The sequence below is a fragment of the Mauremys mutica genome, chromosome 12, assembly GCF_020497125.1.
Source record: "Mauremys mutica isolate MM-2020 ecotype Southern chromosome 12, ASM2049712v1, whole genome shotgun sequence".
Taxonomy (NCBI): Eukaryota; Metazoa; Chordata; order Testudines; family Geoemydidae; genus Mauremys; species Mauremys mutica.
In genome coordinates, this window is record NC_059083.1 from 63198527 (window position 1) to 63226179 (window position 27653).

Below are 27653 nucleotides of genomic sequence, written 5' to 3' on the forward strand. Positions count from 1 at the left end.
AACGTGAGCTATTCTAGGATGACTTTATCATGCTACTGAACAGCAGCTGCCTTATCCCCTTTCTGCCTGAATAGGGCATGCATGCTTCAAAAATCAGAGAAGAAGTGACCTCCAGACATAAGCCTCTTTACTCCGTGTGTATGACACCAGTGGTAATCCAGTTGACAGCACATTTAGCAAGCCACGAGTCTGCACCCACATCTCCTGAGGCAGAGAAGCTGGGAAAGGAAGGGGTTGCTGGGATTGGGGTGGGGGGAATGGTTACAAAACAAAACCTCACTGAAGGGGTAAGAAATCAAACTGGGCCCTGTAATGGGGATTCCACTCACCACCAGCACAGCTCCTTGTGTCTGGGAATTCATTCGCACTGCATCGGGACCCGCTTGCTCTGCAATAGTTTTTCTTGTGGTAACTTGGCCTCTGGCCAGGTCACTATTTAGTCCACCCCTTCCAGGGGTGCAGAGTCCAATAAGACATTTCTCCAAATGCTATTGCCAGACAGTGTTTGGCCCCAGCTCAGGCCCTGTGTCCCTAGACCAGTGGCTGGCAGGGGCACTGGGCCCACCCAGTGCACCAGGTTCTATCCCAGGGACCTTATAACCAGCAATCCCAGTCTGTCTAGTCCCTGTTGCTGTTTTCCTGGGCTCCTTCCCACCAAGCCTTTCTATCTTTTCATACCTGCTTCGGGGGTCACTATGGGTGCCTACTCTACCCCTCATAGCAACTTCACCTCAGAGCTATCCTCTTACCACCCTCCTCACTCCAGGTCAGGGTCCCAGGGCCTACTCTCCCCGTGGGTTCCCACCTTCCCAGGAAATAACAAGCAGACTCTATCCCCTGCCATTCCTTTTGCTTGCAGCTTCCTGGTTTTATAGAGTTGTCCCAACCCTCCCCCAGCTGGACTTCATTCTCAATTAACCTTGGCCCGCCTTCTCTCAGGTGATGCCAGGTGTCCTAACTGGCCTCCCAGGTCCTTGTTAAACCTCTCAGGGTTGATGTGGGCACAACCCATCACAGGCCTAAAGCAGCCAAGTTTGATTTCAGCCCTAGAATGGAATTATGACCCCCTCAAAGGCATTTGGTGGTGTGCAGATCCAGGGGTTCAGTTTAGCCTGTATGAAAGGACAGGCTGGTAGTTAGGGAACTAGCCTGAGACTTAGGAGACCTCATTTCAATTCAACACTCCATCACAGCCTGCCTGTGTGACCCAAAAACCGCAAGAGAGCCCACTTCAATAAGGGGGGGGACCCTCTAATCACACAGCCCTAGTTGTCACCTATCACCCTATCACCCCACACTGGAACCCATATGGGGTACCATTCTCAATGGGGACCACATCCTGAAAGAAATCTTCCCTGAACTCCATCTTCTGGCCTTCAAACAACCCCCAACCTCGCCAAGCTCATCATCAGAAGCAAGCGCCCCCTGGACCAGGACACACCAACTCAAAGTGGCACCAGACCCTGCCAGAAGAACAGATGCAAAACCTGCAGACATAGCTCCAATGTGACAATGATCAACACCCCCCACAACACCCACAGGTCCTATGCACACCTATCACTACATGGGGTGTACCTCATCCAGTCACTAAATGCCCCAATAACAATGATGGGGGTGAAACCAGACAATCACTACGCTCTCAAATGAACTCACACAGAAATACGATAAAAGACCAAAACACCCTATCACCTGTGGGCGAACACTTTTCACAAAGCAATCACTCCACATCTGGCCTCTCAGTCCTCATCCTCAAAAGAAACCTGCACAAGACTTTCAAAACCTACTGATGCTAAACAATCTCTTTCACCTTGTGTTTGGTTGTAAATAGGATCCGGTGAGGTGGGAGGTCCCAGAGCTCAGTCTGCAGCTCGGGCAATTGAACAGCCCCTTAGCCTGAGCCCTGCAAGCCTAAGTCAACTGGCACGGGCCAGCCACAGGTGTTTAATTGCAGTGTAGACATGCTCAAAGTCTCTGGCCCAGACCCACAAAGGCACTTAGGTTCCTAACTTCCACTGATTTCCTAAATACGTTTGTGGATCTAGGTCTTGGAGCCTGGGTTCCCCATGCCCGACTTCACTGGGGTGTTGTGTGGATAAATACACTAAAACATATGAAGCAATCAGGTACTGTGATTAAGGGAGCACAGAAATGCAAGACCCTGATTTAAAGCTAAATGAGCCATTATCACCACGTTGTTCAGATATTACAGTAACGAGGATGGTACAAGAATTGGTACAGCATAGAATCTGCTGAGACCTCCTGTCTATCAGAGTGCTTAGCATTCCACCTGCATTGGAGAGAGCTATAATTCCCACTACTGAGAGATGCAGCAGCTGTGACATTTGGATTTGTATGTGGGTTCGGATTCACCCAAGGTTCAAGGGACTCCACACCCAGGAGTGTGGGTTAGACCCAACGCTAGTGAACAAAAGCAAAACAATAAAAGAAAAAAGGGGGAAGATGAGGAGGAGGAGGAAGGCTGTTGCTGGCCTGTCAAAGACTGTCTGACGTTTGTCCCTGGGGGGTGACTAGCTCCCTTCAGCAACAAGCTCATCATCCTGTAACGGGAACATTGCCCCAGTCCATCATATAATAGCACAAACACTCCAGCCAAGGGTGTTTCAATCAAGCTGGGATGGTAAATTACAGTTTAAATAAATAACCGAGTCAACCACTGATGAAGGCTGTTGAGGACCAAAATCCTGATTTGGCCGAGTTGTGCTTCAGAGCAGAGATTTGGCTTATACAGCATTAAAAAGCAGCTGTCTTCATAAAAGCTAATAAAATACACGGGGATAATTAAAAGCCTTAATTAAAAATGCAAGGTCCAAATAGTTTTATATTACCTACAAAATTTGTTTAGACGGCTGAAATCACTGCACAAGCTGAATTCCCTGGTATTCTCTCCGGGCCTTAGGAGTTTGGCTGAAAATGCTTCCCCTCTCAGTCCAATAGTGTGGTATTTGCAGGGGCTGTGCAGTGACACTGAGGTGGTTTGTTTTATAATTTAACTTTAAATAATTACAATCTGCCACAGCGATAGGCTCAGTTGCATGGCGATACCCAGAATGCTTTTTGTGAACACATAGCAGGGATCCATTGTCCTTGCATTCTGGGAATAAAGAGATTTCTATGCACAGGCAGCAGAGCAGAAATTAGAGATGAGCACCAAACTGAAACTTTCAGATTGAGTCTAGGGTGCAGATTTGACTCCACAAAGTCAGAGATGTTCAGAGTCAAGATTCCATTATAGAAACACAGCTCCATTGAGCTCAATGAGACTGCACCCTGGGATAAAGTGGGGACAGAACTGAGCCCATAAATCCTGGGTTCAAGTCTAGATCTGGGTTCAGGTTTAGGTTTTAACCCAAGTTCTGGCCTATCTGGATTTGGGCCTCTCGCTGCAATAGCACTTTCCATTGCTGAAGTAGTAGGGAAGGGTTTGCTGCATCTCAGTTGCCACACCTTCTTCTCAGTGTCTGAGTGGAACCTTCATTCTGTCATCAACTAAATGAAATTGCACTTCTCTGATGGGGAGGCTGAGGCCAAACTGGGTTAAAACCAATGATGTTGCCCAGCTGGAAACTGAGGGGGAACTAATCCCTGTGTGGTTCAGGAATAGAGGGACTTCATCCAGGGCCGTAGAGGAGGCAGTTTGCAATTTCCTAATTCTAAAGTTACAGGAGACCAGTTCAATCCCCAGTGCCGGTTCTACCCTTCCATGACCCCTGTAGGTTTTATGGCACTCGGGGAACAGATGGGGCATTGAAATGTTTTGACCACGCCCTCTCCTATGTTGAACTGGTCCCGGAACTGGGAATCCTGTGCTGGGGTCAAGCCCTGGATGGGATTTGCAATCCCTTTGCGATAGCTATGCTAAGAGTGAATAGTTCTGAGATACTATGGTGATGAACATCACAGAAATACCAGTCAGTCAATCATATCCTGAGGATTAATAGATTTTAAGGTCAGAAGGGACCATTATGATTGTGATGCTGGCAAACTAGGTGCTAGCTCATGCCAGAGCCCCAGGTATCAACTGAACACTGACAAATACAGAGCTGGAACCAGTCTAGCTCACCCATGTGTTAGTATTCTTAAAACAGGCATTAGAGTTATAAAAATGCGTTTTGTGTTTAGATTTCATGAAATGCTTGTAAGTTGCTGCCTGCAATAATCTCTCTTATAATACCTGTATCCCATGTTATAGGGCAATATTTAAGTGTTTGCTTCTGTAACTATAAATCACCTCAACACCAGATGCACCACTGTGGAACATCAGAAGATGAAAGGATTTGTGGATCGTGCCCCCCTCCCCGAAGAGGAGATGTGCAACTGAATTCCTCCCAAGAGCTGAACTTGCAACTTGAAGCAGAAGGCGAATCTGTATCTTTTATGCTGCTTGGACTCTGAGGGGCAAGGATTCCTAAGCAAACGATCCCCAGTGCTTAGCCTGGATTAGCCCTACAGGACATATAGAGCTTGCTTACTGTAGAAGCTGCTATTACCTTTTGAAACTTAAGACTGTAACTCATTGGTGTGGGTATGTTTACCTGCTTTAACCTTGTAACTAACTCTCTTATGTGCTTTTCCACGTTGAAAGATATTTAATTAATTTATTATAGGATTGGCTACAAGCGTTGTCTTTGGTGTGAGATCTAAGGTGCAACTGGTTGGGGTAAGTGACTGGTCCTTTGGGACTGGAAGTAACCCAAATATTATTGTGATTTTTGGTGTAAGGGACCCTCCATCACAAAGGCAGGCTTGCCTGGGTGACAAGATAGATGGGAGTAACCAAGGGGCCTGTCTGTGACTCCATGTTAAGGCTGTTATAATGCTTGAGGAGTTCACACTTGTTACTGGGTGGATGAAATCTAAGTATAGAACACACGGACAACTCAGGTCTGTGCCCTGCTTCTTAACAGTCTGCCCTGAGGTTGCTACTCATGCCTATGAGCCACTGCAGGACAGCTTGACAATGATCATCTAGTGCAACTTCCTGCATCACACAGGCCAAGCCATCTCACCTGAGCTAGAGCATCTTTTTTTACAAAGATAGATTTCAAGAGATGGAGCATCTACCATGTCACTTCTAAGTTGTTCCAGTTGTTAATTAACCTCAGTGTTAAAAACATGCACCTTATTTCCACTCCAAATTTATCTAGCTTCCAACCTCTGGATCTCATTATGCCTTTTTCTAAAAAGAAAGAAAAAAAGAAAAAAATTCAATTCAAAGTTAAACAAAACATTTTGTGTTTTGTTCCATTTGTTGCTCTTTGTGTGTGTGTGTGTGTGTGTGTATATACACAATTTTTTTTAAATCATGAAACATTCTGACATGAAAAAATAAGTTTTTGCAGGAGAGGGTTCAAAAATTTGCACAAAAATTAAATTCTGGTTTTTGACCTGCCCTGTTGTTAAAAGATCTGAAGTCAAGGAATTGCCACAGAGACAAGACCCTGGAGATTGTGTTCAACTACCCCCCACCCCCAGCCAGCCAGGTAGCTTCCATTCTTTTCCTTGCCTTTCCACCTTAGGTTTTGACACTCATCTTACTCGGTAAGGTGACTTAGCAGGTCAGCTCCCACGCTGGATGTTTTCAATCCAAAGAGGAGCAGAACTCTTTTCCTTCTTTTAGGCAGTGTGATCTAAAGGATAAGGCACTGGGACTCAGGAGCCCTGAGTTCTATTTTTGGCTCTGCCCCTTGCCTGCTGGGTGCCATTGGGCAAGTCACGTCCCCTTTCCGTGCCTCAGTTTTCCCAGCTGTAAAATGGAGATGATACTGACCTCCTTTGAGATAAAGAGATGAAAAGCATTAGATAACAGCTAGGTATTCCTGCTCTGCTTGTCAGGCCACATCTTCAGGTGGGGTAAAGCTGTCAGCACCGATGTCAATGGGGCTCCAAAGATTTACTCCAGCTATGGATCAGGCCCATCCATTCTGAAAAGCAGGCAGGGGGAGGGGGGACTCTCACTGCCCTTCCCGACCATTAGTGAATGGTTTTGGCCACAGGAACGAGGGGCCTTTGCCAAGCTCCCTTTACAAAAGACAAGGCCAAATTAGCACACAGCTGCTCCTGGAAAAGGCCGTCTTTGCAGGGGTCCTCCCTACACACACCTGCCCCATATGGCTTCTTATCTCTATGCTCCGAAAGCTGGGCTCAGTAATGATTCCTTAAGGCAAAGGGAAGTGGAGGGGGGAGGCTAGGTGACAGGTGGCAGGTTGAAAGATATCACTGAAGTGGAGAAAGCTGTCAGCCGGACTGCTAATTAGCATAGGGCCTCCTGCTAGGTGGGAGGGCCAGTGTGCCTCAGTCCGGCAGCCTGTCAGGAGAACAGGTTCAATTAGCCACAGAGGGAGGGGAGGTGCCAGGCTTGCTATATAATTAGAAGCTGATGTCTTTTTCCCCTGGGAGGTTTCTGGTAACCCCCCAACCCCCGCCTTGGTTCTAAAGAGTCTGAGTGTGAGGACAGGGGGCAGATAGGAAGCCCCTTTCCCAGCAGGTTTCTTCCTGTCCTCGCACACTTTAAAGGGATTGTATCATGGCACCGAGGGCTTGGGGCTCAGAGAACTGGCAGCTGCTCAGAAGGCCTCTGGGGGCATTAGAAGGCAGCCAGGGGACATCCTCAGTGTCTCGGTGTGCCTGCTCTCCCCCAGCTGATCGCCTTCATGCTCAACTGGTCCATCTAGTCTGGTATCAGATCTCCAGGAGTGGCCTTCATGATATCCGCCTGACAAATTGGGCAAGGCATAGACCATATTCCCCCCACATCAAGAGAGGCAACTGGGTTACCCCCAGAAATCTGAGACCTGCTTATCTCCATCACTGACTTTGAAGTGCTCCCTTTTAGCTCCCAGCCTTGCTGCCTTTAGCAAGTCACATTAGTAGACTGTTTTCTCTCCATCTTTCTGTGAAGGGTTTTCCCTTCCCAGGAGCATTTCAAGACCTTTTTCTGTTGTGGGAGGAAGGTTCCTATGCAATTCCCTCTCCCCAATCCTGTAGGGCTGATCCCTTCTGTGCCCACTAACTCTACTAGTTCAGCCAGAGAGGACTGCTGGGGTGTGACATAAAATGCTCGATTCCTGAGAGAGGAAGCATGTTAACTCCACAGTCCTGCCACCCCAGAGAGTGGGTATCCAGCCTCTGACCCTCTGCATGGCCTGGTCACTGGGCTGGTGCTGAATATGCCTTGGAGATGGTTTCATTTAATGAATATGCCCTCAGTTCTCTCTGACAGCAATTATAGCCCCTGTGCAACCAACACAAAAGAGAAGACTCCAGCCTTCATTTCTTCCTGCTTTCCTTGCCCCTGCCTCCTCCTTTTAGTCTCTTTGTTCATCCTTCCTTCTTCTTTCCTCTCCCCTAGTTCTCAAATGCCTCTGCATTCCCTGGGCAGGGAGTGAAGTAACATCCCAGCAGGACAACCCAGCTGTTGCTTTGCTGTGGAGCTGCGTGATGAGGTGAGGGGGCCTCGTTATAAATGCCGTGATTTCCCCCCCACACACACACACAATCTATTTCTGCTAAAATGAAGCTCTTTTGCTAATGAAAAATCGGACAGAAATGGAGAAAACGCCAGCAAGAACTGGATGCTTTGAAGAGGGAGGGAGGCACAAAGCAAATGATAAACAGTTTGGTTTTTATGTGGCACTTTGACCTGGTTGTCTTATTCCATTACTGGAGACAGCACCTAAGCTTCCTGCTGAGGTAGCCCTCACAACAGAGTCAATATTACCCACATTCAGCCTTGGCGTGACTCCACAGATACATTCGGCCACAGGGGGTCTTGCAGGGACTCCAAGGACTGCAGCATCAGGCCCTTCGGTATTGCAAATGTTAATGTACAGTAGTACCATCACTGGTCTGATGGTGCAGCAACCTCCTGGTGGGACATGAATGTATTTCGTTCAATGGGAACAGCGTACAAATAAAAACAATACTTTTTCTGGGCTTCCCTCTGCCGCTCTGCCAGTGTTTCTCAGTCCTGACCTGCAGCACCTCTGCTAGTCCCATTCTGGGGGCCCGCACAGCTCTGCTGAAGAACCTCACTTGTGACCTGCCCCACCTCCTGATACGCTAGCCCTGAGCTTCCACGCCACTCTGCGGATGCATCTTCAGTACTTCACTTCCTATCCAGGCCCTGCTCCTCTAAAGAGCAGGAATCCCCAGTGGTATCAAAGTTTACTACTTTTTTTCCCTGATGTGCTGTGATACCCCATAACTCGCAGGAGGCCTGTTTTTCATGTGGGCATGTGACCCAGATAGGAACCTCGGCCTCCACAGGCAAACGCACTGACCCAGTACTGGGGGGCTCTTCCATACAAATTCCTTCCACAGTGACAGGCTTTCTGGTGGCTTTCTTTATTTATTTTTAATCCACACAGTAACTTTCTTGCTCCCACAGCAGCAATGGCAGCTTTGTTGTGGGAGAAGAGTGCCCTCTTGTGGCACCACCTTCATTCTAATTCTTCTTTTCCACTCTCCCCCTATTAGTCAGGATCTCCTCTGCACTCCCTGCCCTTGTTTGTCATTTCCCTGGGGCAAAGGGTAGGCTTTCCTTTTCCCTCACCAGGCTTTTCTATCATCCTTGCTTTTATCGTTTATTTATACTGCTTTCCAAGATCGACGTATCCAGCGGGTCATGATTTTATCACTTGGATCCTTTTCCCTTTGAAATTCTCTTGTATTTCCTTCCCCACATTTTCACTCTGTTCCAATCATTTTCTCTTTTATTTCCTCTGCTCCCAGTTTCCCCCCCACCCCCACCCACTCTGCTCACCCAAAACCTTCTCCCCCTGCTTTTTAACCTCTCCAATTAACACTGCACATCAAATTCACTTCTTTGAGCTGCTTCTGGATTCTCCCCTCCTTTGCACCATCATCACTCCATCAGCCCCGAGCCTTGCTTCTGCTGAGCTGCACTTGGTACAGGAGTTTGAGAGGTGAGGGCACCCTTTCTGCTCCCAGACTCCAAGCACTGGCTTGATCCCCTAGGTCTGGGGGTCCTGAGACCTCTATCTAAAGAAGAGGTGCAGCAGAGGAAGTTTAATACAGGTCTCATCTGCACTGCCTCTCTCTCTGCCTCCAGCTACAGCTGCAAGGACCACTGCTTGAGCTGTGAGAGCAGGTAGTTCAGGACTCCAGTTTCAGTCAGTCCTGGCCTGTCAACCAGGATGTAATGTTGGCTTTGTGAAATGGACACTTGCCCATAGGGATAGTACAGAGACCCAGACACACATCTACCCCCATAGACCACCAAGCAGACACTAGATTCAGGCTGGCAGCCTAGGAGAGGAAGGTTATGGATTCCAGTACAGTCACCTGGAATATCCGGGCCCACAACATGAAGGGATTAAGAAATAAATCTCACACCCAGGATGCGAGTCATCCTCAAAACGCTTTCTCTGTTCAGTGGTGTTTATCCCAGGAACCAGCCTCTATCAGTCTCTGTATTTCCAGAGCTCGTTCCTTGTTTTTTATATGCAAGCCCTTTGTTCCTCGCACTATGCGGTGAATGCTTCACTGGCAGGGGACCATGGGTGCTCACCCTCCCCCGAGCCAGGTAGTGTGGTATTTACCATTCATGCCCCTATGCTATGGTATGGTCTGCTCCATCAGACACTTGCTGCCATCTCTCAGGACTCCTTCCTACCATTAGCTTTTGTGCTGAGTGTGAGGCTCCCTACAGAAATCAAGATGGCTTCCTCTTTGCCATGGTCCTGGCTGGGGCACATCCCAGGCTCCACATGCAGAAGCCAGTGTTGCCAACGCTTGTGATTTCATTGCAACTCTTGTGATTTTTAATGTTTCTCTTAAAGGCCCAGCTACTGGAAGCATGATTTGCATAAAAGCCTCAGCTTTCGTATACAAATAAAGAAGTGTCTAGCCCTGCAGTTAGCAGAGCAAAGCTTGAAAAATGTGAAGCAAGTGTACCTGAAGCATTCAGAAACCAGGAGGTCAATGAAAAGAACCCAACTTTAAAAACATGATTTTTTTTTAAGCCAGACTCATAATTTTTGAAGGTTTGTAGTTGGCAGAATGAGGAAACCCCATGTTTCCCCTAATTTAGGATCACACCCCAATATCCCTATATAGACCTGACCTCTCCCTCACCCCTCTGTCTGGAATAGGGGCAGAACAGGAAGGGAGATCAAAGGCAGTCTTACAGCTTGCTGCTGGAAGGCCAACGCAGATGGTATCACAGCGTATGTGGGAGCACTGTGCTTTGGGTTCACTAACCTTCGCTCCACTAATGCGTGTCTTGTAAAATGGCTTTGTCTATATCAGCATGTGTGCAATAGTGGACTCACCACTGGGGCTGCCCCTCACAGCTGGGCATGGGAGAGCTGCTCTGTAGTGTCCCCACAAGTGGTCCTCCTCTTCTCGTAACTCAGCACTGCAGCATGGTCACGGTTAGGGTCACCTCTTCTGGGCTAATAGAGTCCAACAAATAATTCCTTGTCAGGTCTCTGGCTCCTGACTCTGGGCCCAGTGGTTTGGAGACACTTCTCTCCAGGCTCTGACCTGTCCTTATCCCCCTACATCAGAGGGGAATCACCCCACCCTCCCACTAGCTGGTAGGGGACTCCAGTCCCACGCTGGGTTTCAGTCCAGGGACCCTAGGACAAACAAGCCAAGGTCTGCTCCATCAGACACTTGCTGCCATCTCTCAGGACTCCTTCCTACCATTAGCTTTTCTTTGGGCCTTTTTCACCAGCCTGTTCCTGGGCTCTTTGTAACAAGCAACAACCTCCCAGGGCTTCTCCCTAGAGTCCTGGTTCTTGAGTCAGGGTCAAGCGCAGGAGCTTGCCCCAGTCCTCTGTCTTCTAGGTATCTTCCCTCCTTGAGCTTCCTCCTTGCCCTGCAGGCCTCCCTGTTCCCCACAGCACCATCCCCTCTCTAAGGCCAAGAAAGTGGCTGGAGAATTCTTCCCTCATCCCCTGCAGCCCTTCACACTCCAGTCCCAGATACCCCTTAGGCTTCACTGCCTCCAGCTTCCTTCTGGCTCAGAACAACCTGCCCCAGATACCCAGGCTTCCTCCTGACTGATAACTCTCTAATTCTAGCCCCAGGCCTCTTTCTGCCTCTAGCCCAAGAGAGGAAACATCCAGCTACCCCTCTGCTGAGTATCCTCCCTAGTGTCTTTCCCACTACCCTGAGCTCCTTCCTTTATGAAAGCCCAGCTCCCTGCCAGCTGGGCTTGCTCACCAACTAGGCCTACCACCCACTCAGGTGCCACCCAGTGGCCTAATTGGGCTCAGGCTCCTGTTAACCCTTTCATTACCTGTGTAGGGTACACACCCCATCACACAGGGCTTCAAACAGTATCAGGGTCATGGAGCAAAACACATCATGGTGCTGGCCTGTGTACTGGTGCAGCCTTATTGAAGTAGTGGCATTCTAAGGGAGTCCTGGGATTACTGTGTATAAAGCACCATATATTTGCCTGGCACCCTGCAAACACAGGGTGCTTACAGTCACCAATAGAATAAAGACACAGGACAATCATTCAGGTGGAGAGATTTTTACTGAGGAAAACAAGGTAGGCAGGTTTCAGGAAGAAGAGAGTTTGAGGAGGGTTTCAAGTATTGTTGGAAGGAGGTATTTGGAGGACAGGAAGTGGAGATTTATTCCAAATGTAGGCGAGAGCATGACTGAAGGTACAAAGCTGCCAGTGAGACAGACAGAAAAGGAGCAAGGAGAAGACAGGATAGGGAGTAGATGGGTAGGGGGGTAGAAATTCAGAGATTTAGACAGGAATAGGATTATTTAAAGGCATGAAGGCAAAGACAGAGTTTAGATTAGATGCAGTATGAAACAGGAAGGCAGCACACATGGGGCTGGGGTGATGGGCTGAAGTGTAAAAGAGAAAGGTGGTTTCAGTAGAAGGCTAGATTAGGTAGAGAAGACTTGAGGGATAGAGAGGAAAAGAATAATAATATTTAGTTATATAGCAATGTGCAATGCAGCACTGCGCTCCTCTACCCTTTTTTACAATGGTGGGCAAGCATCTTTATCCCCATTTTACAGATCAATTAATGGAAGCACAAAGATGCCCAAGGTGACCCATCAACTCAGGAACAGAACTCCTCCCTGCCAGTCCAGTGTTCTACCTAAGGTGCTTAAGCACTCATCACCGTAGTCTTTGAGCATCTCAACATCTTTTGTGTGTTTATCCTCACAACACCCCTGAGAGGTAGGGCAAGGCTATTATCCCCATTCTACAGGCAGGGAACTGAGCGACTTGCCCAGCATCACACAAGGAGACTGTGGTGGTGTAGGCAAGTGAACACTGGTCCCCCCATACCCATGATAACACTCTAGCTGCTGGACCAGCCTGCCTGTCCACTGACCTACTCTGCCTCCAATGAGACCAGGTGTAACAGAATGAAACTGAGCAAAAGAAATTAGGAATATTGTCCATAGATGAGATCTTGACCTATTAGTGTCTGCTCCTCCTCTCACACAGGTTGTACACCAGTGTAACTCCACTCCAGATCTCCAGCTGGGATAAATCGTCATAGCTCCATGGAGTTCAACAGAGCTACGCTACCTGCAGATTTGGCCCCAGGCTAACTTCCATAGAGTCACACCTGGTTTATGCCACTGTAAGCGAGTGCAGAATCAGGTCCCTTGAAGCTGGAAAAGTTTCCCAAGGGAACTGGTGGAATACCCACCCATCATGTTGAAATAAGGTAAAATCCTACTGAACAAAGCATTCAAGAATATATAGCAGGAAACAATCTGCACTGACCCCTGGGAGTTGGATTACATGACCTAAAAGGACTTTTCCATCATTAAGGCATAGGAAGCTGAGAACCAGCTTCATTTATGGACTCTCTTATTAAAACCCCAGTAGCATGTATTCCCTTGCTGCCTCTGCTGCCACAATACTAATATTGATCTACAACCTAAGTACTGGCCAATGCTTCCACCTCAGACACTAAACGTGTGTTGGAAGGAGCAGCTTCCTCCGAGGAAGAAGAAAAGGCAGGAGTCTTCTCATCAGCATCCCCTGCTTTGATTATTCTGATGGAGTTTTCTTTCTTCGAAAGCCAGAAAGCAGGGTACAGCGGCTCAGCAAATTCACACTCAAACTTGTGTATCAGAGTCATGGTGTCCGAAGTGACACCATAGAAGGACAAAGTGCCCTTGGGGTAATCCAGATAGACCCCTATCCTGTTGAACGTGTCTGTTTTCAGTGGGATCTCCACATCACTGTGCCATGCAGAGAACCCCTTGCCATGCCACTGGATGCTCCAGGAGAAGTTATTCCCCGAGATGCAGCTGTTGCTTTCTGACCCCTTCCGGTCAATGCTTTTGTACGTCATACCAATGTAAATGCCGGCTCCGCTTATTTCAGCCTCAAAGTAGTAGCGACCCATGTACAAGCTGTTGTCTGACAGCACCTGGCGCCAGTGCTCAAATCTTTCAGGGTGATCTGGGTAGGAGTGTTCCCAGGGTGTGGTGTTAGTCACTTTGTGGTTGTCCTCCAAGAGCCTGAGATATCTGTGGGCTGTGACTGGGTCAAACGTTAACGGGCGTGAGTCTAAATAGAAAAGAAAATTGTTACTGAAATGGCTAAGGTGGCCTCTCCAGTGGACACTCTCCATGTTGGTTAGCCCAAGATATGAGCTATGGATCCTACTCCACTACTATACACACTCCATTACCAGAGCATCACTGGGCAACGGAATACCTTTGTACAGCCCAGGCAATTTTCACCGGGATTGAAAGAAGCTACGGCCATGCTCATGTTTCAGCCGATAACAATTAAGACAACTAAAATACCGATAATCCAAGATAAATTACAAAACCAGATCACGCTCTAGAAACTTCTTCCAAACTCCCATTCCCCTCTCCCCCAGAGCCTCATCTGCTTTAGAGTCATTAATTCCAATACTTACACTTGAGAAAGTCACTCCTAGTCTCTGGATCTGGAGCCGATATGCGGTGCCTGGATGGTACAATTGCAGACACCATTGTTTTGATCCCACAGTCCTCTTCAACAACAAAAAGACAATTAGCATTCTCAGAACTAACCCTGCGAGTTTGTTCAAGGTGGTATACCAATAGCATAGGGGAATGGAGCATATGCTCCATGCCACTGCTGTCTGACAGAGGGATAGAATATAAGAATGGCCATACTGGGGCAGACCAATGGTCCCTCTAGCCCAGTTTCCTGTCTTCCAGCAATGGCTGGTGACAGATGTTTCAGAGGGAGTGAAGAACAGAACAGGGGAATTAGCAAGTGATCCATCCCCCTCATCCAGTCCCAGCTTCTGGCAGTCAGAGGTTTAGGGACACCCAGAGCATGGTGGTGTGTCCTTGACTATCTTAGCTAATAGCCATTGATGGACCTATCCTCCATGAAGTTATTTCATTCTTTTTTGAGTCTGGTTATACTTTTGGCCTTCACAATATCCCTCAGCAATGAGTTCCACAGGTGGACTGCACACTGTGTGAAGATCTGTTCTATTACATTGTTATCAGGATTAAGAACCAGCAGTCTGGCTCCACAGGCATTTAATTTGAACAAATAGTTTCATGAGCACACAAAGACATTGGGCCCAATTCTGATCTCTCACTGCTAACTCCATCCTTTGACTCCCTGCACTTTGGGGTCAGAGCAGTGGAACAGCCCCTACCAGAACAGGACCTGGAATGGAGCCTCTAGGCATTACTACAGTGGTTTTCATTTGCAGACCCCTAAACATTTTCAAATGGAGGTGCGGACCTCCTTGGAAATCTTAGACAGTCTGACCCCCCGAGGTCCACGGACCACAGGCTGAAAACCACTGCACTGCTGTAACACAAACGACAATCAATAATAACGTCAGTGTGAAGCTGGCGTGGGTAAGATCAGGATGAGGCCCACTGAATCCTGGCCTCCTGGGACTTTGTGTAAGCAGTAAGAGGAAACACGGTGTAGAAGAGTCAAGCACAAAATGTCACCTGCTGAGCCCTGCTAGGTGGCTTGCAGAGCTACATCTGTCTCAGCTATGACCAGGGAATACTCCTGGTAAGTTACTCCAGCCTAAAGGCAGTAGCCGGATTGGGTAGTTTAGTGCCTCAAACACACGAAAAGGGCTGCACTTAACCCCACACCTCCTCAGACATGCCTAGTCTTGGTGCCTGCCTTGCCTCTTGCACTCAAGTCTTAGGGAGTAGGGACTTATTCAGTGCAATGGACAATGCCTGGTGCTTGATTGTATTTGTGCAGGCACATGCACAGCAGAGTGCAACAGCCTCACCATTCCTGCTGCACACCACCCTAGGAAGGGCACTCCTGGCTGGTGTGGCACAGTCCAGGACATTTTTAGGGCTTCGTGATGTCTCTCTGATCAGCTAAACTCAAAACACAAGACCCACTCTGTACCCTAGGCAGCTGCTTCATGTCCTTCCTTGCCAGGTGTTTCTCTGGCATAAACCCAATCATACTCAAGCGTGCAGAAACGGAAGGGAGAGCAAACCCAGAGGAGAACAGAATCAAACTGCAAAGCAACAGGTGGAGATGAGAGTCGTCAGGGCTGCAGGTCAGTCCCAATAAAAGTCCTTCATTCAGGGAGAGTCAATGAACAGCAAGATAGAAAACAGGAGAGATGAGACTATAAGAAATCAGCAAGAGCTATCAGGTTGTACCCACTAAAGGGCAGGACTGAAATCATGGGGGAATGGGAGAAGCAATAGCTTGAGATGACAGAGGTAAGTTTCCATGCTGGGGCTAGGATGGGCATCACCAGCCCTATGCCACAGGTATGAGGGAATCCCCATGTGCCTGGTTAAGCTGGCTTTCTGGCTGCTTTGCACTGCCCGAGTGTCACCAAACAGCCAGCTCATGGGAGGATAATTGTGGGCAATGTTTATAGAGCATTTGGAGATCCCTGGATGGACAGCAGTAGAGAAGGACAAAGTATTATTATTAAATTGCAGTATTCATTGATTCCAGGAAAGAAAAAAAAACGCATTTGCTGTAAATGCTACAACTCATATGGAGTTAAAACCAGCTAAATCACCATGGATTCCACAGCTCCCTCCCCTATCCATATGTTTCTCAAGGAAATAACTTCAGTCCCCAGGTGGCTGAGTTGATTCACACTGGGAAAGAGCCTGGTTTCCTTGCTGTCACCTCCAGCTCATAGCTGACTTTGTGTCAAGACTGCCAGCAAGGCAGGATTGATGCTGTGGCCTCCATACAGCACTAGCACTTAATAGCAAATAGCCTTTGCTTTGCTGGGGAAAGCAGGAGTGACTACATATAAACAAGTGGCATTGCCGAGAGCCAGCTGATAATGTTAATGCATGGGAGGGTGAGGAATTCAGCTGGATCCTGTCAGACTCATATTGCTTATCAGATTTCTATTGTGGACTTAAAAGGCATTAGGATGCAACCTAGGTAACATCCAGGCCTTTTCACATAGTAAATCATTAACTGCTGATTGCAATGGGTTGATCATTTGAAAGAAAGACTGGGACAAAGTTAAATAGTGAGGGGAGGGGGAAATAACTGGGAGGTTTATACATTCTGCTTGCTCTCTTTTCTAATCACAGTATTGTGCTTAAATAGACACATCACCCCCAACCAGGAGCAGCGCCAGAGTTTCTGGTGCCCTAGGCAGAATCGGGGGGCGGCATTTTGTGCGATCCCCATGGGGTACGCGGGAGCTTCCGGTTCCGCTCCCATCGCGGCACCGAAGAAGGACCCTCCGCCTAAATGCCGCAGGCGACAGCGGCAGTCATTGAGCTGCTCAATTGCCTGCCGCTGTTTTCCACGGCACGTTGGCAGAAGGTCCTTCTTCGGCGGCTCAACAGGAATGGAACCGGAAGCTCCCGTGCGCCCTATGGGGAGCGCACAAAATGCCACCCCCCGAATCCTGGCACCCTAGGCGACCACCTAGGGTCGCCTAATGGAAGCACCGCCCCTGCCCCCAACACACACACCCCTTAATCAACCCACTTTCCCCTCATGCTTGGACATCCAGTAAAATCACAAGCTTTACATTACAATCTGTTACCATAGGGATCAGTGTGTGATGTTGCAAATCCAGCATGATGATCTCATTGCAGACAGGAAGGATTGTCTGGTGGGTTCTATTCCTGACTCTGCCACTGTGACCTTGGGATTGGCAATTCCTGGGACCCCGGGAAGCATGCATTTTATCAGGGCCTCACTTTTGCCATTTGGTGACAGCACTAAAGCGTTCGTACGCACACACGGAGAGCTGTGCAAATGTACATTTAAACAGCTGCAAGGCAGAGGATAAGACTCACCTTCCTTTGAAAACTCCTGGAGCTTTTCCTTATAGGTGGTTTGTACAAGCTGTAGCAAGTGTTCTGTTGACTCTGAGATGACCCTTCTGATCCCTGACAGTTTATCTTTGAGTCCAATATAAACACTGGGAAGTGCATCATCCCCTGTGTTCTTCTTGAGCTCACAATATTCCTGCCAAAAAAACAATTCTATTTTTGCTCATTTTCCTCATATATTTGGCTGTTTTTGTACCAGATCCATTTCACCATGAAGTTACTAGCAAAATCCCAATTGACTTTAGTGGGAGCAGACTCTGACCCTTAACAGTCCATTGCAGGCCTGAAGAAGTTAAACTCAGCTGATACAGGAACCTGTATTTTGGGAGATATTTAAGATCAGCTGAATATGAAGTTCACCAGATAAACTTTATGATTGTAAAGCTAAAGCCGAGGAACAGCAATCTCTGGACCTCACTACAAGCTTCCCTGTACTCTGACGGCATTAGAAAAAGACGACCATGGTCATAAAATAATGAAGGAAACAACACACCCACCATTTATAATGAAATTACAATGTTGTTGGCTGTAGGCTAATAATGTATCTCAGCCAGTTCCAGAGAGAATGAAGAGAAGTCTTTGCCCTACACCTTTATCTCTAGAAGTTGCTAAGTTCTATCATCTTCACCCAGGAGTTTTGCACAGTTTAGACGCAAACAAGGTGGCCTTTAGAGGTCTGAAATGTTTTCCTTCTTTAAAAACAAAGATGAAAAAAATCTCCCTTTCTCTCTCTTCCTAGAAGATTTCAGAGAACTTTATGGCCGGGAGGCACTTTGGACAATCCCAGTCTTACACTCCACAGCCTAGGGAGGGCCAATCAGTTCTGAATTTGGAGTCAGAATCTCCATTTCAGGTTACAGGAGATGTTCTAAGGAGGCTTGGCACCATTTTTCAATTATAAAATGGCACAATGCAGTCTAATCATACTGCACACTTGACCTGAATGCCTCAAACCAAATGCTAATCTACAGACACACCATCCCCCAGGTCTTTATAATGGAAAGGCCTTGTCCATCATGGTACCTTAAGGAACAGGATGTCACTGGTGTAGAGGGCCATCTTCTCCAGCCTCAGTTTATTCTCTTCCATGACAGCACGCTTTTGCTCCAGATGGATCTTTATCCCATTGGCTTGATTCACCGCCACACGTTCCTTCTCCTCTAGAAATGCCAGTACATCCGAGTGGGCCATCTTGACGGCTTCCAACAGCTCCCCAAACTGCCCAGACACCAGGCTCTTCACTTCAGAGATAGAACTCTACAGGGACAAAAGCCACCGCTGTTGACTTTTCCAACCAGCCTCGCTGTGTCGCCACTGCACCTTCCTGGCAAATGCATCAAGATGTGCAAACAACATTTTCTAATCACTGTGGAGATGCCTCCATAGCACAAAGGCAGTGGCAGCAACAGCTAATCAGTGAATCCAAACCAAGGGACTGGAACCCATGGCCCCATTTCCAGCAGATCCTGGTCTCTTCCCCTATTCCCCAACACACCTCCACAAATGCACATACACACGCCCTGAGAGCAGTTGAGGGCTCTTGGGTTTTGACTGACTGAGGGTCATAGCCAGGGAAATACCTGTCTGTGACAGAAGGGTTAAGTGAACTTGACCTGTGGAACCACTGGATGCTGTTAAAAGAGCAACCTGTAAACCCAATCAAAGATGCAGCAGGTGTTGAGCTGACCCAGGAAGAGGATGACATTTCTTTTCAGAACAGAGAATTGGAAGGACGAAGGAAGCATGCCCATGTAGCACCGTGTCTTCCCTTTCGTTGTGTTATGGGGTTAGATCACAGTGGACCATAGGCCTGAACCAGTTATGCATTGCCCAGCTCCTGGCTATGGGGGGATTTGACACCAACAACCCAACAGCAAGCCTTCTGAATGAGTAAGGTGCAGTGCTGACACTCCAGTTAATCCCCGTCATTTCTTTGTAAGTCAGCATGGAAAGATTAGCTTTGTATTGGTAGGGGTCAGTAAAAATCGATTTTGCCATACATACCCAAACTGGTGAAAAAATATTTCCATCAACAATAATCAAAATTCACAGACAGGCACAGCAAGAAACATGCTGCCTGAGCACTTGGCAGAGTTTGAGTTGAGGCTAGTGACTTTGGCTATTTTGACATGTGATGCTGACCATTTGTGTGGTAATGGTTATCAAGCTTTAATTTGCTGAATCTCAGCATTCACTGTCATGAAATAATTATTGTTTGACCTCCCCACTGACTGACACTCCCATAACTTCCCACAACTGTAAACGTTTAAATGAATAAAAAATAAAAATGCTTAAAAATAAATCTGAACACAGTCGGCTGAAATGATAAAATAAAAATAAAATTCTGCCAAGCCTATTTATAAGGCTGGTGGCCAAGTTATAAAGCATTGAGACTTGCTGTGGAGGACTGGGGAGGTTTTTTTGGGGGGGGGAGAGGGAGGGCCTCTCAAAGTACCACCAGGGAGAGGAGAAAATCCACAGGAGGAATACCTCTGTTCCCACAATGAGCTTCCCATGTGACAAAGCAAAGTACACACAGAAACAGACATGGAAGCACTTCCAATGGATAACTGAGAAGGTAACACCGTGAGAAAACAAACAGGATCCCTTCTCATTAGTGAAGTAGGACAGGTATTGTGTGGCACAGAGGATGCAGCCCCACTTGCTCTGGGGCTGGAGCCCTGCTGCTGGAAATGGAAATAAGGCATAACTTCAATGAATCACAGGGTAAAATTCTGCCCTGATTTCTACTCAACAATCCCTGGGGGGAAAGTGCCATGTGGCCTCATGGAGAGGTTACAGGATCTCTCCAGCAAGATGGCTACAACCAGGCTGACTTGGATCCACTCCACACTTCCTTGTAAATCAAACAAAAAACCCTCATTCTCCCAGATTATCAGAGTTGAGGACCAGATCCTCAAAGTATTTAAACACCTAACTCCCATTTCAGCTCCGACTGCCTACAAAGAGGCGAGTCAGAGCCAGTGGCAGTGGAAGGTTGATCTGAAAATTCATCCAGAAATAGAAACTGGACTCAAACCAGCAAATTATCTAACAGAGGCTATCAGGAGGTAACAACTTTCCCCTAGATTTGAAGCAGCCACCTAGCAATGAAGGACTTCATAGCTCATCAGCCATGTCCTGGGGGTTGGTTCTGGAATTACCATGAATTGCCATGCAGAAAAGAAACATCAGAACAGTGCTAACCGGGGAAGCAGCTGTGGAGGCTGTCCCATGCAGTGAAGTCTGTGGGTTTACGTGAGTATTATTGCACCAGCACAGGGCAATTTCAAGAGGGTAACAATTAATACAATTAGTCACCTTTTCCAACTGTTTAAACATGGCACTGCTCTTTGGAAGCCCTGTGGAGATGACACTCACCAAAGATGCCTCGCACAGGCAGCTGGATGATATCATCAAACAAAAGTTCTGGGTGGATTCTCCACAAACAGAAGCCAGCACAAAGCTGATCCTGCCCTGGAATACTAAATCTTTTGGCACTTGCAAGTGTTCCCTCACGAGATGAACAAACCCATTCACTCAAAGGCAAAGCAGCCCAAAAATCTCCCCCACAATTCAAAACAAGCCTGAAATTCAGTGGAATTTTTCAGCTTTTGACAGTGGTGCATTTTAATTGTCATGTGGCCTCTGGACATCCTGATTCTACCCAGGCTAGGACACCACTGTCTTTTTATAGTCACTTTTCAAGTTAGAACTGCCCTTCAGGGCTGGAGGTGAGCTTGAGCTGTGACGTTGAGATGTGATCTGAGTTTGTCCAAAGAATTTGGAATTCAGTATCTCAGCGTAACCGCCAGATGAATGTTTGTTACAGGTCCCCTTCTGTGTGCAATACTCAGAGGAAATGAGTTAGTTATAGCCCCATGTAGGGAGCTTTAGTTGAGCTAGTGCAGCTCTCTGAGCTCCCAGTTCAATCTTTGGTGTCAAGCTGGTTTTTATGTAATAGTTAATGGGCTAGATTCTCAGTGGTATAAATCTCTCTATCTGAGGTAGATATCCGGCCCCCATTACTATCATGTCTGAGCACCTCACAATTTTTAACATATTGCTCCTCACAACACCTGAGAGGCAGGGCAGTATGATTCTCCCTATTGGACAGGTGGGAAGCAGAGCTAGAGGGAGACTAAGTGATTTGCCCAAGGTCACACAGGAAGACTGTGGCAGAGCAGGGAATTGACCCCAAGTCTCGGGTGAGTGTCCTACCCACCCTTCCATCCAACCTGCCCCATTAGCATGTTATTGTCCTGCTTCTCAGGGTTTTTAATGGAATGTGAGTAGCGGCTTGTGACCAGAGAGGGGAGAGCATGCCAGTGGCATGGAACAGGCATGGAGATGTCTGCGGATGACAGAGACATGGAGGCTGCATACACTTCACACATACAGGAGTGTAAGACCATTATCCAGGCTCCCATTAAATATCATACAACCATTTTCATGCCATTATTATGGGTTCAGTTTAATCTGAGGAGAAGAAATAACCCAAGTTCTGTCCTTACCACTATAGACTGTGTATTATTCTGCAACTTGACAATTGCGTTTTCAGCGGACTTCAGTTTCCAGTCGTACTCTGCTTGGGTCTGCACAAGTTCACTCTGTGAATGGATGAAGCAGGTGTTAACAATCCACTCTCTCAGTGATCAGACAGGATAGCAGAGAGGGGGTGTTTTGTGAAACTTTATAACTGATTTTTGGTTACCCAAAGCAGCCAGCTGGAACCCATGCCACTTCACACAGACAAGAGCAGGGCTCACAACACTCTGGACATTTTTATTAGCTTCTGTCTGATCTGGGGAGTGTGTCATTTTTTCCAGCAACACGATAAATTGGAAAATGCTGTCTCCGCAGCTCCTGTTACCTTCAGTACCTGGGAAAGCCTATGACGGCAACAGAATAATAAAACATCCTTGGTCACACATGGCTGCAGTAACTAAGCCCTAAGAAGCTTAGTCATCCAGAACAGTGGAAGGGAAGTGTCAGAATCCAAATCAATGAGTGGGGAAAATACAAGAGCCTGGGGTTTGGATTTTGCCTTGATCTTTCATACAAAGACTAGGAACAGCTGGAATGGTTAACAAATGTAAAACCAATCCCTCCACCCCACCCAAATCTTGGAACATTTCTAGACTCAAATTTGATGCAAAAATTTTCAAGGTTCTGAAAGAAGTTTCCCTCTCACTTCTAGGGTCTGAGTCTGCTCTCATTTATACTGGTTTTCACACTTGTTTAACTCCATTGACTTCAGTGGAGTTACTCCAGATTTACATCCATGTAGGTGAGAGAAGACCCAAGACCCTTGGTTCCACACATGGACTTGAGTCAGAATGCTAAAAATCTCACAAGAAAGATTGTTCTCATTACTTTTCCAGAGCAATTTTGAAGACCCCATAGATTCAGAGAAGGAGCCAAAATTTGGTTTATCCAGACCAATTCTAAACTCTAAATCTTCTGTGGTTCAGCCAGGACTAACAAAAACAAGAGGGTCTGATTATTTTAATGAAATGTATAATTACCTGTGGAACTCTCCACCACAAGATACCAAAGACAAAAAGCTTAGTTAAATTCAAAAGAGCATTAGACATCTATAAATAAGACCATGGGCAGTTGTTTGAGATTACTCAGTACCCAGCAGTTCCCACTGGTTCCAATGGGAGGTGTTAGGCACTTTTGAAAGTGTGACCTCTTCACTTAGGTGCCTGGATGGGATTTGAGCTCCATTGGAAATCTGATCCTATACGCCGGCAACAAAGCTGACCATTCCTCAAAGAGTACCCTGGGCGACTCAGAATTTGGTACCCCAATAAAATAAGCAATAGGGATTATTCACCAATGCATCCTGTCCTTTGAGTGTCTGCCAGGCCCTATGCATCAAAAGAGAAATATATTCCACAGCACATTCCAGGCCATGTATTTTGTCTTTGTTGCAACCAGTCCCCAGGAGGAATGGTATTGAGTGTGTGAATGGTATTGAGATTTGGGAGGCTTTAGATAAAGGAAGAGCGGGGAAAGAACCTGCTGACTGCAGGATAACAGAAAAGGGGTTAAATTCAGACTGGCTCTGAACCTTTTGAAGTCAATGGTGGAAAAGGGGAGCAGGAGAAGGGGGTTGGGGCTTGGGGCTGCTAACCGGAAACCTCTAACTTCAAGAATAGACACTGGCTGTCAGATCCCAGGATGGCATGTCAGAACAAGAGGAAAGGTTACTTCATAGATGCGGTAAGGACAACTGGGAACCATGTCTCCACCCAGTTTCTAAGCTATGATTCACTGCAACTGCCAGGACATATACTATACTCACAGCAACGGCCTAGTCACCAAGGGTGGATACAAAAGTGGGAGAGGAGAGAGGCTCCTCTGGCAGAATCAAACAGGGAAAATGGGTTCTCTTACCCACAGGTCCAATCCTTCCTCATGCAAGCTGTCTTGTATTAGTAAGGATGACACCTACAAGCAGGGACTGCAGGATCATGCCCCTTCCCCGCCTTATCCACCTAAATGTGTCATAGGGTAAATTTATCAAAAGCACCTAAGGAACTTGGGGCCCTAGGTCATAGTTTCAAAAGTGACTCATGGCCAGGTTTTGAAAGGTATTCAGGCACCTAAAGAGACAGGCAGATGCTTAGTGGAATTTTCAAAAGCATCCAGGCATCGAACGCCCACTGAAATCCCTCCCAACACCTAACTGCATCTTTAGGCCCCTAGATACCTTTTAAAATTGGGCCCTAAGTCACTTTTGAAAATGGGACTTGGGCTCCTGAATCCCATAGGTCCTTCAGAAAATTTTACCCATAACAAAAAGAGCAGAAATAGCCCATTTGATTCTCACATACCGTACCAAAGCCAGGTTGGTTGGGCGGGGGCACAGGTTATAGGCACAACTAGAATTCTCTTTATAAAGCTTACGCCACTGAGACACACCATTGGCTCATTTTAAACCAGGAAACCTTTAGCCCATTCACGGATGAATCAACAGCATTTTTAACAAACCTTCCCGTGCAAGTACTGGCAACAGCTACCTGCTCCTGGAATGGAGCCCATTTCCCCCCAGCTGGGAGTGGGAAGGGAAGGTAAACACAAGCTGCAAAGGGCACAGATTTGTATCTCACTCAGTGTAGGAAGAAAAACTCCATGTGCAGTGTAAATACTGTCTGCCCAGACTCCTCAAACCAGAGTCTTTCAGTGCTACACACTACACAGTGGTGCGCTCTAGGGTCAAATCCTGGAGCCTTTACTCCTTACTAAGTCAGTGGGCCCCGACATCCCCTCACCGGATTTCACTCCTTTGTCACTCTGTTGAGCCCAATTCTGAGCTCAGAATCAGAACAGTAGCGATTTATACCCACTTGGCACAGGGAGAAGTAGTGACACACGATCTTGAGCCCTGGAGAATCAGGCCCATTGATGTTAATGGGGTTACTCCTGCTTTACACCAGCATGAATGGCGGTTTTGACAGGGTAGAACCTGAGTAAAGACTTGAGGATCTGGCCCACAGCCAGGGACAACAAATCCCTCTTTGCTATAAAGTACAAGTAACTCATTAATGAAACCAAGAGCAGCTTCAATCAGGAGTAAACCCACTGACACCAACAGCGTAAGACCAGTGTATAAAGGCTGTGAGTGAGAAGGCCCTGGGCCCCACCCTGCCTCTATGCCCCTCTGCATCCTGGATCATTCTGTACCCACAATGAACACCAATAAATACCAGGCAGTGACATACCTCATTGTCCTTCCTGGCTGCCTCACAGGTGAGCAAGTTGTGCCCCTTGTGCTCTTCGGCCAGGCACTCCTCACAGACACACGCCAGGTCAGTCTGGCAGAACCACCCCAAGTGGCCTTTGTGAGTCTCACAGGTCTGCAGGTCAATGTCCTTTGCGGGGTTCATCAGCTTGTGGCTCCACAGCTTGCTGTTCTCCAGGTGAGGCCGGAGGTGGTCCTCACAGTAATTCACCATGCAGGTCAAACAGGACTTCACTGCCAGGACCTTCTGGGCCATGCAGAAGTCGCACAGGATCTCTTGCCCATCCTCCAGACTGTTCCCCTGCTCCAGAAGGCCAGGCTGGCCCATTGCCATCCCAGAGCCATTTACAATCAAACTGCCCTGCAGGTCAGGTCCTGGGCTAGTCGTTTCTGGGCTTTCACGGCCATTCAACTCTTCACCCTCAGTTTTCTCACCTGAGAAGTCATTGCCCTCACAGACCTGGTGCCCTTTTGCCTTAGTGACAGGGCCACCTAGTACCAATGCCTGGGGCAGCCCTTCTGGAGCAGCGGGGCCACAGTCAGCCATTTCTGAGCTCCTCTGCCTTCCAACTACACACACTGTAACTGCACAGCGCAGGGGGAATGAAAGAAAGTGACACACCTGAACTCACCCAACTGCCTGCAGCTGTTAACTCTTTCCAGTCTTTCAGGAAGTAGGAGTGCAATCAGAGCCAAGAAGCAAACAGTGAGTGAGTTCGTTCTGGGAATGACAGGCTGTGTGAGCTATAGATAAACGCTGCTCCTTACAGCTGTCAATCTTGTCTCTGTCCGTCAGTCTCATATCTACAACCTTCCACCCGGACTTGCTGTCCTCTGTACGTCCAGCTGGAGGTGGCTGGAAAGTTGTTTTTTTCACCCAAATGGAAATTTCAGATTTTCATCAGGAACCAAGAAAAATTCAGCTGAAAACTTCTGAAAATAAACAAAAATTTGGTTTTGGGGTTTCCAACAAAAAATCAAAAATTTTCAAGGAAAGGAGACCCTTTCTGCAGAAACTTCCATTTTGTCACATACCCCGATTCCCAATGAAAAAAAGTGTTGATGGAAAATTTTCAACCAGCTCTCCCTATAGCCTGAGAAAATGTACTATTAATAGTGAGCCAAACCCTAGTGTTATTCCATGGCACAGCTGTTGAAAGGTCTAAATCTTGATGCCCTGATGAGTTTTTTATTCAAATGGAATTGTGACTGAGCCAGGACTGACTAAAATCTGAGTGAGACTGCCCGGATTTGGCCCATTAATCATATTTAATTCTTGTAGGTAGGCACTTTTCATCTTGCAACCACTGAACTAGTTATCTCTGAGAGGCAGAGTTTCAGGCAGAGATTATTTAAATCCACATGCCCTTTGGAATCTTTCTGCACAAAATATTAGCTCATGTCCTTCATTTTGGCTTTTAGACCCTCCTTTGCTCATGGGCAACACAGCCAATACAGTTTAAGTCCCAGTTTTATTGTGTGAGCACTGGAGGAATTTGCTGCACTAAATGCAGATTTTTTTCCTGTGTTCCCCTTCCTCTGTTCAGAAAGGCATGGATGAAAAAATTGAAACTGGTTCTTCCAGTTGATGGTGGAGTTGTGAAATAAGGGAACTTCCACTCAGGTACCATCCCTTTTTTGGCATGGAGGAAGAAGATGGTGATAGGCATCTTTGGTGATTCCAGGATGGTTAGCATCATGCCTCTATATCTGAGGCAAAACTATTTAGGGGGTTGGGGATCATCCTTTGCTATTGTAAAAGACTCATAGACTTTAAGGTCAGAAGAGACCATCATGATCATCTAGTTTGACTTGCACATTGCAAGCCACAGCACTTCACCCACAGTACCGGGTTTACCATGGCGCCAGTGGCGCTGGGCCAACAATCAGCAGGGGCCCTGGCCAGCCAGCCTGATCTTCTGACCAGCTCAGCCGGCCAGGAAAGCTGCGCCCGCCCCTGCTCCGTTCCACCTCTTCCCCATGGCCCCTGCACCTGCTCCGCCTCTTCCCACCCCTGCTCCAGCCCAGCCCCGCACCCACTCCACCCCTTCCCCCCCAGGCCCCCGCCCCTGAGCTATGCATCCCGGGGGACTGAAGCAGGGGTCGGGCCTGCCCTGCAATCACCACGCGTCAGGAAGTGGAGCGACCCAGACCCAGCCTGCTCTGCTGGTGAGTGCTGGGAGTCGGTTTCCCCCCTGCCCCCCAAGCCTGGGAGGAGATGGAGCGGTGGGGAAGGGGCATGGGATGGTGAAGAGGAGGGGGCAGGAGGAAAAAGGCAGTGAGGACAAAAGGAGTGGGGGAGGAGGAGATGGGGCAGTGGGGAAGGGGGCGGGGGAAGTGGGGGCAGGAGGGAAGTTGTAGCCCAGCATGCGGCATCCCCTTGGCAGAAGCTGGGGCTTCCCTGCTAAGCAGGCCCATCGTACCCTCACCCTGACAAACCCCACCTCCCCTGCATCTGTACCACCCCGATGAGCCTCCCCAGACACCTTCTCCACTGAGCCCCAACCTCCTGCACCTGGACCCCCACCCAAATGAACCCCCACCTCCCCTGCACCTAGACACCCCTGCTGAGCTCCAAACACCTTCACCT

General features: G+C 47.7%; 1 protein-coding gene and 1 long non-coding RNA gene across 2 annotated transcripts; both read right to left on the bottom strand.

The window, feature by feature from the left end:
* Positions 1–7672: 7672 nt before the first annotated feature.
* LOC123345209 lies at positions 7673–11140 on the bottom strand. The gene is made up of 3 exons (XR_006572752.1): positions 11119–11140; positions 10314–10436; positions 7673–7885 (listed from the first exon to the last, which is right to left on the bottom strand). It is a non-coding gene; the product is annotated as an uncharacterized LOC123345209 (long non-coding RNA).
* A 74-nt stretch (positions 11141–11214) lies between these two features.
* TRIM16 (tripartite motif containing 16) lies at positions 11215–25750 on the bottom strand. Its single transcript, XM_044981585.1, has 6 exons — positions 25044–25750; positions 21825–21920; positions 18334–18567; positions 17275–17446; positions 13911–14006; positions 11215–13552 (listed from the first exon to the last, which is right to left on the bottom strand). The coding sequence occupies exons 1-6, from the start codon at positions 25608–25610 to the stop codon at positions 12915–12917; spliced, it is 1803 nt and encodes a 600-aa protein (XP_044837520.1). The 5' UTR covers positions 25611–25750; the 3' UTR covers positions 11215–12914.
* Between the last annotated feature and the right edge of the window lie 1903 nt (positions 25751–27653).

Coding starts and splice junctions, on each gene's coding strand:
- TRIM16 (XM_044981585.1), bottom strand. CDS start 25,610: ATGGCTGACTGTGGCCCCGCTGCTCCAGAAGGGCTGCCCCAGGCATTG. Junction 18,568..21,824: donor ATAATACACAGTCTATAGTG/GTAAGGACAGAA, acceptor TTGTCCCTGTAG/AGTTCTATCTCTGAAGTGAA. Junction 17,447..18,333: donor GTGACATCCTGTTCCTTAAG/GTACCATGATGG, acceptor TTTTTTTGGCAG/GAATATTGTGAGCTCAAGAA.